General features: G+C 40.5%; 1 protein-coding gene across 1 annotated transcript; it reads left to right on the forward strand.

Annotated features, from left to right (window-relative positions):
* Positions 1 to 3,480: 3,480 nt before the first annotated feature.
* LOC127878662 (uncharacterized) lies at positions 3,481 to 4,742 on the forward strand. The gene is made up of 3 exons (XM_052425190.1): positions 3,481 to 3,818; positions 4,224 to 4,357; positions 4,732 to 4,742. Exons 1-3 carry the CDS (start codon positions 3,481 to 3,483, stop codon positions 4,740 to 4,742), a joined length of 483 nt encoding a protein of 160 aa, XP_052281150.1.
* Positions 4,743 to 12,550: the final 7,808 nt, after the last annotated feature.

Genomic DNA, 12,550 nt, shown 5'->3' on the forward strand with positions numbered 1-12,550 from the left:
TCGATATTCGGGACTTTTGCCGAATGTCGATGACAGAGCTGGCTTGACATTCGCCACAGCTCAATATTCGGGACTAGTACCGAATGTCAATGTCAGAGAAGGCTCAACATTTGCCCCAGCTCGATATTTGGGACGAGTTCCGAATGTCGATGTCAGAGCGGGATCGACATTCGCCCAGCTCGATATTCGGGACTATTGCCGTATGTCGATGCCAAAGCTGGCTCAACATGCGCCCAAGCTCGATATTCCGGATTAGTGCCGAATGTCGATGTCATAGCTGGCTCGAAATTCGCCCCAGCTCGCTATTTTGGACTAATGCCGCATGTCAATGTCAGAGTCTGATCGATATTTGCCCAAGTTCAATATCCGGGACTAGTGCCGAATGTCGATGTCAGAACTGGCTCGACATTCCCCCGGCGCGATCTTCGGGACTAGTGCCGAATGTCGATGTCAGAGCTGAATCGATATTCGTCCCAGCTCGATATTTCGGACAAGTGCAGAATGTCGATGTCAGAGCTGGCTCAACATTTGCCCCAGCTCGATATTCTGGACTTTTGCCGAATATCGATGTCAGAGCTGGCTCAACATTCGCCCCAGCTCGATATTCGGGACTAGTGCTAAATTTTGATGTCAGAGCTGGCTCGACATTCGCACCAGCCTGATATTCACCTCCGCTCGATATTCGGGACTAGTGCCGAATGTTAAAGTCATTTCTTGCTCAATATTCGCCCCAGCTCGATATTCGGGACTTTTGCTGAATGGCGATGTCAGAGCTGGCTTGATATTCGCCCAGCTCGATATTCCGGACTAGTGCCGAATGTCGAAATAAGACCTGGCTCAACAATCGCACCAGCTTGATATTCACACCAGCTCGATATTCATGACTAGTGCCGAATTTCGATGTCAAGCATTTCTCCATATTCGCCCCAGCTCGATATTCGGGACTTTTGACGACTGTCAATGTCAGATCTGGCGCGACATTTGCCCCGCTCGATATTCGGGACTAGTACAGAATGTCGATGTCAGAGCTGGCTAGACATTCGCCACAAGTCGATATTCGGGACTAGTGCCGCATATCAAAGTCAGAGCTAGCTTGAAATTCGCTCCGGCCCCATATTCGGGATTTTTGCCCAATGTCAATCTCAGAGCTGGCTCGACATTTACCTCAGCTCTATATTTGGAACTCTTGCCGAATTTCGATGTCCGAGCTTGCTCGACATTCGCCCCAGCTCGAAATTCGGGACTAGTGTCGAATGTCAATGTCAGAACTGGCTCGACATTCGTCCCAGCTCGATATTCGGGACTAGTATCGAATTTCGATGCTGGGCCGTTATTCGCCACGCTCGATATTCGGGACTAGTACTTAATGTCGATGTAAGAACTTGCTGGACATTCGCCCCAGCTCGATATTCGGTACTAGTGTCGAATTTCGATGTCAGATCTGGCTCGACATTCGCCCCAGCTCGATATTCGGGACTAGTGCCGAATGTCAATTTCAGAGCTGGCTCGATATTTGCCCCAGTTCGTTATTCGGGACTAGTGTCGAATGTCGATGTCAGAACTTGCTTGACATTCCCCCAGCTCGATATTCGGGACTAGTGTCAAATATCAATGTCAGAACTTGCTGGACATTCCCCTAGCTCGATATTCGGGACTAGTGCCATGTTTATGTCAGAGCTGGCTCGATATTCGCCCCAGCTCAATATTCCGGACAAGTGCCGAATGTCGATGTCAGAGCTGGCTGGATATTCGCCCCAGCTCGATATTCGGGACTCGTACCGAATGTCGATGTCAGATCTTGCTCGACATTCGCCACAGCTCGATATTCGGGATTAGTGCCGAAAGTCGATGTCAAAGCGAGCTCGATAGTCTTCCGAATCGATATTCGGGCTTTTGCCGAATGGCGATGTCAGAGCTGGCTTGATATTTTTCCTTCTCGATATTCGGGACATCTGCCAAATGTCGATGTCAGAGCTGGCTCGACATTCGCCCAAGCTCGATATTTTGGACTCCTGCCGAATGTCGAAGTCAGAGCTGGCTCGACATTCGTACCAGCTCGATATTCCGGACTAGTGCCGAATGCCGATATCAGAGCTGGCTCGACATCTCACCAGCCCGATATTCAGTACTAGTGTCGAATGTCGATGTCAGAGCTCGCTCGACATTCACCAACTCGATATTCGGGACTTTTGCCGAATGTCGATGACAGAGCTGGTTTGACATTCGCCACAGCTCGATATTCGGGACTAGTACCGAATGTCAATGTCAGAGAAGGCTCAACATTTGCCCCAGCTTGATATTCGGGACTTTTATCGAATGTGGATGTCAGAGCTGGCTCGACATTCGCCCCAGCACGATATTCGGGACTAGTGCCGAATGTCGATATCAGAGCTGGCTCGACATTCGCCCAGCTTGATATTCGGGATTTTTGCCGAATATCGATGTCAGAGCTGGCTTGACATTTGCCTCAGCCCGATATTCGGGACTAGTGCCAAATGTCGATGACAGAGCTGGCTCGACATTAGCCCCAGGTCGATATTCGGACTTGTGCCGAAGGTCGATGTTAGAGCTGGCTCGACATTCGTCCCAGCTCGATATTCGACACTAGTGTCGAATGTCGATGTCAGAGCTGGCTCGACATTCGCCCCAGCTCGATTTTCGGGAATAGTGTTGTATGTCGATGTAAGAACCGACCGGACATTCGCCACATTTCGAAATTCGGGACTTTTTCTGCATGTCGATATCAGAGCTGGCTCCACTTTCGTCCCAGCTCGATATTCGGGACTAGTGCCGAATGTCAATGTTAGAGCTGGCTCGACATTCGCTCCAGCTGGATATTCGAATGTCAAATGTCGGTTGTCGATGTGAATGCCAACTTCATTATCCTCATCCTCCTTCTCCTCCTTCTCCTCATCCTACGCCTCCCACCTCTCCTCCTCCTCTTCATCATCATCATCATCATCCTTCTCCTCCTCCGCCTACGCCTCCTCCTCCGCCTACGCCTCCTCCTCCTCCTTCTCCTTCTCCTCATCTTCTTCTCTTTTACTTCTTCTTCTTCTTCTTCTTCTTCTGAATTATCATCTTAATTATCATCTGTATTATTAGTATTACTTTTCTTCTTCTTCTTCTTCTTCTTCTTCTTCTTCTTCTTCTTCTTCTTCTTCTTTTTATTATTATAATTATTTTATTAAGAAGTAGTGGTAGATGACAACGGTTATGTTATTACAGGTCGTACATAATTTTTGGAATTAAAAAGTTTTCGGAAACAATTGTCGTTTTACGTCTCACTTACATTTTAGTATTTTTGATGGATTGAACGACGCACTTTGCATATGTTTCAGGTACAGCAATATGTGTAAGTGGGTTACACACTTGGTCCTAATTCTGACCTTCTTTTATCGCATTTCAACCGCCGAACGTTGTGAGCTAGAAAAGAAGGAATGTGTCTTTCATTTTGAAATTACATACCGACTTACGATGATGAATGATTCGACACTGGTCTATCCCTACAATGGAAGCTTGTACGCATATAACGTCACCAACTTATCAAGCGCTGAACCCGTACCGCCCGACAATGTGATAACAGGTGATGGATGGGAGGATCCAAAACTTGTAACTGTTGTGAACGGCAAACTCCCAGGTCCAGATATAATCGTGTATGAGGGGCAAGACGTTGTGGTGCATGTCAAGAACGGATTGCGAAGCGAGGGGACTACCATTCATTGGCATGGTCTGCCCCAGGTCGGAACCCCATGGATGGACGGTGTCCCTTACGTCACACAATGTCCTATACTACCAGGACAGTCCTTTACCTATCGGTTTAGAGCCGAACCAAAGGGAACATACTGGTGGCACTCGCACGTCGGAACACAGAGGTCGAATGGTTTATTCGGAGCTTTCATAATCAAAGAAAGGACCGAGACGAGTACAGAAGATATAATACTTCAAATACATGACTGGAACCATGACATGTATTCTGAAATGGACATTACTAAAGATAACTACCGCGGATATGACGGAAGAACACCCTGGCCTAGAAAACGTTCTCTTGACAATAGTGGTTTGCCTAGTATCCCTATACATGCCGGCCTTATCAACGGAAGGGGACGATATTACAATACGAGTGACACTGACAATGGCGCTCCACTGAGCATTTTTAATGTCAAGTCGGGCACAAAGTATCGTTTCCGAGTTATTGGAACTAGTTCAACGAATCCTTTCAGAGTATCTATCGATGCTCACACATTGACTGTTGTTGCATCTGATGGTTATGACATTGATCCCGAGGAGATGGAATCATTTGTCATCAATCCCGGCGAGAGGTTTGACTTCGAGATCATGGCCAATCAGCCCGTCGGTAACTATTGGATACGTGGAATAACTTTAGAGAAAGGACAAAACCACCGAGCAGACGCGATTTTACGTTATATAAACGCCCCTGCGTCTCAGCCCAAAACCAGCCGACAACTGTGTACCGCAACAAAAAAATGCAAAGTGTTGAATTGTCCGTTCACATATTATCCAGAAAACTACACCGAGTGTGTCAAATTAGACCAATTAAAATCGGCACCTTCCGGTAAGCCCGCCCCTGAATTTGTGTCTGGTAGCTCTAAAGAATTTTTTCTTAATTTTGGGTTTCCACCCTCTGTAAACGGTAGAAAGTTTGACACTCCTGATGTAAATTCTCTTTTGCAACCAAAAGAATGGTCTTCCCCTTGCACATCCCCACAGTGTGGCGATGACCAGTTGTGTAAGTGTACCCATGCGTTAGAAATAGGTAATAATGATACTGTTCAAATTGTCTTCTTTAATATGGGTAGAGGAAAAGGTGCTTCTCATCCTATACACATGCACGGGCATTCTTTCTATGTGTTGAAAATGGGATATGGGCAGTACGATTCGACAACAGCGGAAATCATAGCCGACAATCTAGATATAAATTGTACAGACCCAGGTAAAGAATCTAACAACTCCTTTTGCACCAATGCTACATGGAGAAATGCTTCTTGGCTCAATGGACACGTTCCTAACATAGAATTGAATCATCCCCTACAAAAAGATACGATAATCGTACCAACTGGCGGATATGTTGTTGTTCGTATTAAAGCTGATAACCCGGGTTTGTGGAATATGCATTGCCACATTGAACCACACCTCCTCGGCGGAATGCAGATGCTCATCAACGAGTCGTTTGCACACATCCCGGAAGCGCCTATCGGGATACCTGAATGCTTTTCGTATCCCCCATCACCGTACAGAAAGAACTGCACAACAAACCAATGTAACTATATTTTCATTTCTTTTTCGTATAACGGCAAATCGCGGTTGTCGAGAGGTTAATCTCGAATTTAAAATATTAAAAAAAACATTGTTTTTTGCCTTGGCAAAAACTAAGAGACATGACCAAACCACATTGAATCAGTAATCTGAAAAAAAACCTTTTTCAAAACAATTGCTTAAAGTGATATTATGGGCATCTATCAGTTTATAGGTGTCTATCGCAACCGTTGTTTATTTTTTGGTGTTTTTACTTCATATACACTTATATGTGTTAATGCAGCATCAACATACTAAAACAATATCCCGGAAAGAGAAAAATAATGCATTTGAATATCAACCGTACTTTCGTTTGACAACTGATCACGCATGAACAATGTGAACCTAAATTTAGTTTTAGTGCAGATTCGTTTATACGACACAAAGACACCATTTTGTTTTACGGATCATTTCGGCTTACAGGACTGGGTGGGTCACGTAAATATATATAATATAAAATATAATTTTATAAACAACTGGTAGCAAGATGAGTTGCAGATAATTGGTCAGTAACCACATTTTAACTTACTCTTTTGACCTGTTAATTCTTTTCAGCTCAATTCAACAGTGAAAAATGCCCATAATATCACTTTAAATAAACACAAGTTATTTGCCTTTACGATAAATATTAGCCAACTTGCGTATTTATAGCCACGCTTACATGTGTAGCCTATGTTTAAAAAATATTTACATTGGAAACTGTTACCTCTGGTACTTAACAATGTTATCATTTTTCAATCACATCTGATTGTCTTACTTCCAGCAAACCAGGAAGATGCACTGCCAGTCGGACAAGTGACCACAGAAAACCAACTTTGGCTACTTATCGCCATTCTTGTGGTGCAAATAATTATGTTGCTGGTTGTCAGCTTCGCGTGCTTTAGACAGCGCAACTGTCCAACGTGTACAGTCTGCAAAGGACATGACGAGCCCGGGATCAGTTTGGAACAGCGATAGAATATTCGGTTTTGGTGGATATTTTTAAAGGTTATTCTACAGATACTCAAGAAAAGATTTTTTAATCAGAAATTAGCCCCACACGGATTTCTTTTTACTTGGGTTAAACGATGCTTTTGTAAACTAAGTCATAATTGTCGCTCCTGCATTCGGGTTTTATTGTCCAAACGGTTGTTATTAGTTTACATAAAACATCTTATTAGATATCGCAGTGTTATCACATTTTTTATAATAAGGGTGAAGCTAAACTCATTTTGGCGACGACATAGATTCTTGCATAACATAAACATAGAAACACCTGTTAAAATGTCATATATGACGTCATCGTGATTGTATTTATTCGTTACCTTATAAATTATACTCTGAATGATGCAGCACAAAGATCATCTAGTGTGAATATTTCTGTTTTCTTTTTTTCTCTCCAGAAAATAGATCTCTATACAGTTAAGATGTAAGCATATACATGTTTTATCTATATAATAATGCACATAAGAAAAATATAATACAATGACAATAAAGTCTTAAAAACAACAAAATACTGGTGTGGCAAACACAATTTACATTATGTTTAATGCTTAATAATGTCGTTATAAGAGATGTCTGTACATATTTTGACAAGGGACCAGTTTCATAAGTCTTCATTTCATTTTATTGTAGTTTTATGTATTTTAAACGCTTGCCTCATAACCGAATATCTGAAAGCGTTCGGTAACATTCATTTTAAAATGCACACATTGACAAATTTAGTTAAATTTGCGCACCGATTGAATCGGAATTTGATGACATTATTTAAGGAACTAAAATGTGTCTGTTTTACAAGGTGTAATTCAAAATATCTATTATCTCTGGTATCATTCTAATTGAGCTTCCCATAAAAGACATGGGCCCCTTTCAATTAGAGGCCTAGATCTTATACTGACTAGCTCATGTTTGTATCGTAATAAACATGCCGTTATGGGGTTTTCAACGGCTATTTTGACATATGTCTCGGCATGGAATGTCGACATTAAGAAGTTCAGTCATCATATATGGACGGCATAAGAAACAAATTTGTATTGAAATCCCAGAGGTTATGCGTCAAAATAATAATACCGACTGTGGCTTAATTACAATTGCATTGCATTGCTGTGGAATGACCTACCATCAAGCATTCGGACTTATGTCTCGAAATACATTTTCAAAAGGAATTTGAAAACATTTCTCTTCAGAGACTTTTACAACCTATTTTAATTTGAGTACCTGTGATTTCAAAACAAATCGAGACTCAGTTGTACGGGCTTATTTGTCCATCAACCAGTACTCGGAGGATCAAGAAATTAAAGAATTGTGCGGGCTTCTTTGTTCGAAAAGGATATTTATGGTACAAGTGACCGGTAACCAAAAATCATTAGGGCTTATTTGCTCAATGATTGAATGACATCAACCAGCTGTCTTTTAGTCACGCTTAGCCCCTCTAGTTGTGTCTTATAGTCACACTGTAATTTTAACCTTCAAGTTGTGTCTTGTAGTCACACTTAGTCAGTCTATTTGTGACTTGTAGTCACAATAGTTCAAATAAGATTAAAACTCAAAAGAGGTGTCCGTAAGGGTGACAGGTGACCGGTAGCTGTGGGATCCGACAGCCAGAGTGCAGAACTATCCTTTCACGTATTCTTTCATTTAGTGAAAAACAGTGACTTTATGTTGCCAATACTTTGCTCATAATATCATTATAATTATTGTCTTAACCCTAGTTATATCAATTTATTACATAATATTTTATTGTAGCCTGTATTGTTTTATTGCTTAAGTTTCTTACAGCATATTTATTTATATCACACATTTTTAGATTATTAATCCTTTAGTTAATGCTGCATAATAGTATCAATCACTCTTATTTTTTATCAATTTTATGTACATATATATGTTTTGTACAACGCCATTGCATATAATTATATAAATAGGCGTTTCATCAAATCAGCAAGTTTCAAGTTTCATTTATAACTGCATTTTGTTTTCGTAAAGAGTTTTGTTTAGACCTCATATTCGATACGACACAAATGCACCAACACGTAATTAATTGTATAGACAATGAACAAATGGCCACAAAATAAACAAATAAAACAATCAGCGTACGACGACAAAAACATTGTAAAACTATTATTATTAACAACTATTGTATTTGTAATTTGCCTGATTGCGTCGATGATATGGTGCAACGTGATAACTGCAAAAAATGGTTTCATAAAAGTTGCGTTTCTGTTCCACATGATATATCGCTAGAGAACTTTGATTTTTCGTGTAATGTGTGCATTAAAAGAAATTGACAAAAGCAATGATTTTGCCCTATAAGTTTCATACATACGTGCCTGTAGTTGAAATGATCTTCGTAATAAATCAAGATCTGATTTTCGTATTCCAATTTTTTGTTTTATATCTTTCGATAAAAACAGTTTGCTTTCATTTATTGCCACTATAATCATACGGCTTTAAAAAAAAACACAGGTTAAATACAATTATTAAAGACCAAATAACGTAATAATACTTTTAATGGAATGGTTCATAATATAGAATAATACTGCTAATCCGTGTACCTTGCGTTCACACTAAAACATTGGAGTGTTTTTCATGTAAATGTAAATAAATGACCAGGATTGAGTATGTATTGATTTGTTTAATATCTTCAGCTTCCAAGTAAACTGGTTATTGATTTGGTTGCACTAGATCTGCAAACTTTTTCATTACTCAATATTTTATTTTCGTATGTGCATGGTAATCTTAAAAAAATAATAAGGGAACAGGTCCATGGTTTTTATGATTTACTTCTGTGATTGTTACTATTAAGTAGCTAGTGTGCATTGTGATTGTTATCTTTTTTTACTTTAAGTTTTGTTGTTGATTGAATAATGGAAATAAAAATGAGCCTTTCTGTGAAAATGGGCCTTAATGCATGTGCGTAAAGTGTCGTCCCAAATTAGGCTGTGAAGTCCGCACACGCTAATTTGGGACAACAATTTCCGCTTATATTGTATTTTCTGTTCAAAGGAAGTCTCTTTTTATATGAAATCCAGGTTAAGCGGAAAGTGCCGTCCCTGATTAGCCTGTGCGGACTGCACAGGCTAGTCTGAGTCGACACTAACGCACTCGCATTCAACCCCCTTTCACAGAGCGAGGCACATATAAATTCATAAAAAAATGCCTATGTTAATATTTTGATTACATTTGTAGGTAGCTATTGTGTACATTGATTTTTTATCTTGTTGTTTCATTATTTTTGATGTTTCTTATTGAATACTGTAAGAACAAAGAAAATCCTTTGTTTATATTGTGCTTATATTGGTAAGAGTTTTGGTGATTGCTATTTTGTTGTTTCACTATTATTGTTGTTGCTGTGAAGTCCGCACAAGCTAATTTGGGACGACACTTTCCGCTTAAATTATATATTCTGTTTAATGGAAGTCTCTTCTTAGCGGAAATCCAGATTGGGTGGAAAGTGTTGTCCCTGATTAGCCTGTGCGGACTGCACAATACAAAGGAAAGTCTTTGTTCATATTGTGATTTTATTGGTTAGTGTTTTGGTGATTGCTATTTTGTTGTTTCACTATTATTGTTGTTGCTGTGCAGTCCGCACACGCTAATTTGGGACGACACTTTCCGCTTGTATTGTATTTTCTGTTTAAAGGAAGTCTCTTCTTAGCAGAAATCCAGATTGGGCGGAAAGTGTCGTCCCTGATAAGCGTGTGCGGACTGCACAGTACAAAGAAAATGCTTTGTTTATATTGTGATTTTATTCTATATTCAATAAATTCATCCAATTGGCATTCTTCATATGTACCACGTGACCGTCCAATATAATCCGGTATTGGATCCAAAAAGTCTGTATTTTTTCCATATTGGTCAGTTGAGTACAAGTGCACTAAGCAATTGTTTCAGAACGATAAAAGCCGTTACCGGGGAAAAGTATCCGAATGTACAATAATCGATTCACACGGGCGCTTGTCTTGAAAAAAGCATAGATACGATTTTAAAATCAAAATTAAAACTTAAATCAAACAAAGAGCTGAAGAAAGGGATATAGAATAAAAAGCTTATTAGACATTTAAACTGTACAATACGTGATATATTTGGACTCGCACACACAGTTTGAAGTCATATTGGACTCGCCTAACGGCTCGTCCAATATGACTTCAATCTGTGTGCTCGTCATAAATATATCTCCGTATTGTACACTGAAATGTCTAATAACCTATAAATATTGGTTAGTGTGTTGGTGATTGCTATTTTGTTGTTTCACTATTATTGTTGTTGCTGTGCAGTCAGCACACGCTAATTTTGTTCACGAAACATATCAATAAAGCTAATTATTAATGGAGCTTAATAAATTTACGATTTCAGCTCTTGCTTATTACACAGAAAGGGTGTTAATTTTATGATGAGACAGCGTTTTTTAGCGGACCCTCTTGATATTTTTTCGGCTTTGCATACTTGAAATAAAATGGGTGTCAAAAACAATAATTGTTTGTTGTATGTTATTTCGTGAACAAAATATTTTAATATATTCCATAAAAATATAAGAATCATGGCAAAGAAAATTTAATGGCCGGTATCTAAACAAAAGAATAATCGCAAGGACCGTAGCATCAGTTCGGTGCGTTAGGATCGCGCTCTACTTTCTTCGCCTTCATTCCTTACTTACTTTCATTTAAAACCATTTTTGGCCTGGGGCGTAGCCCTAAGGTCATAGCAATGATACAAATTTCTGAGACAGTCAAAAATGGCTGGCTGCCAAAACCCACGAATGAATGAATTCCCAAAAGTCCGATTTACCACTTGGCGGTAATTCATGCGCAATCATAGAAGTTCTTCGCAGATCTCAATAACCCGCATTGTAAATACAGAACATCACTATATAACATGACAGTGTCATAAAACGTGTAAAAAAAATATTATTAAAGCAAAATTGCTAAGCATTGGCTACGACATAGTTTTTATTATTGTTTGCATATTCATGCGAGAATAAGTTCCTCACTTGACGGTCTAGGCCGAAAAGATACGAGTTTCTACGGAGAAAGTAAGAAGAATTTATTTCTGATACATTTTTTGAAGACACTACATTTGGTATTTATAAACATTTTTTAAGATATTGTTATTTTATTTTGCGTTAACGAGACATTCAAGAAAAAAGAAAATGAAAAAAACAACAACAAATATTCATGATCCTTCTCGGAAATATACGAAGTTACCGGATATATATTTCACTGCGCAAATCGAGCGCGAAAAGTTCTACGTGAGACAACGTACACAATCTGTACACCGTTCTTTATCAGGGTAAATGCCCAGTCTCACTATGATGCCGGCGGAGCCCCGGTGCGTGATTCGGGATCTACCGGGATGAACCGGGGCTCTACCGGGATGAACAGGGTCTCCATCGGGGACGACCGGGATGAACCGGGGCTCCACCGGCCGGGAAAGTATTTACATGTTTAATACCTCCGGGATGAACCGGGAGTCACGAGGAAGGACCGGCAACGACCGGCGCGGCACCGGGAGCAACCGGGACGGCACCAGGAACAACCGGGACGGCACCGTAGCTCCACCGGGGCCCATACAGACCCCGGCAGAGCTACGGCAACGCCCCGGTGAATGCCGTTAGAGTCCCGGGGTATAGCTACGGTATATAAGAAAACCGGCGCTCTGCCGGAACGCCACCGGCATTCACCGGGGCTCCGCCGGGGCATTACCGGCGACGACCGGGGTGAAACCGGGGCGTTGCCGTAGCTCTGCCGGGGTCTGATGCCGGTATAGAAACGGTGAGTGCCGGCGGTTTTACGGTATACCGGGGCTATGCCGGGACGCTGCCGGCTTTCACCGGGGCTCAACCGGGGCACTACCGGCGACAACCGGGGCTATGCCGGGACGCTGCCGGCTTTCTTTTTATTGTTTCTGTAAACTTTCGACATTTTTCTTAACAGCGGATTTGTTTTTGTAAATACGTGTTAAATATAAAATCCGATTATGTGTTACTTATTTTGTATACAATACACACAATCAAGAAAACTGAACTTTGTCAAAATGCCTGTTTGTCTACCTTACGAGATAGCAAGATAATTCTTATGAGTGTTCTAAGAAGTTTTTTTGGATAATGACATAGCGGTCTCAAAGCAATCTCTTAAAGGACATGTAATGTAACCTTAACTTTACTTACGGTAATTATTTCAGATAAAGACCACAATACAAAACGTAACATATCCATTTAAACATTTAAACACGACATATCCATTTCATTAAATGGCATGTA

This window comes from Dreissena polymorpha, chromosome 4 (genome assembly GCF_020536995.1).
Source record: "Dreissena polymorpha isolate Duluth1 chromosome 4, UMN_Dpol_1.0, whole genome shotgun sequence".
Lineage (NCBI taxonomy): Eukaryota > Metazoa > Mollusca > Bivalvia > Myida > Dreissenidae > Dreissena > Dreissena polymorpha.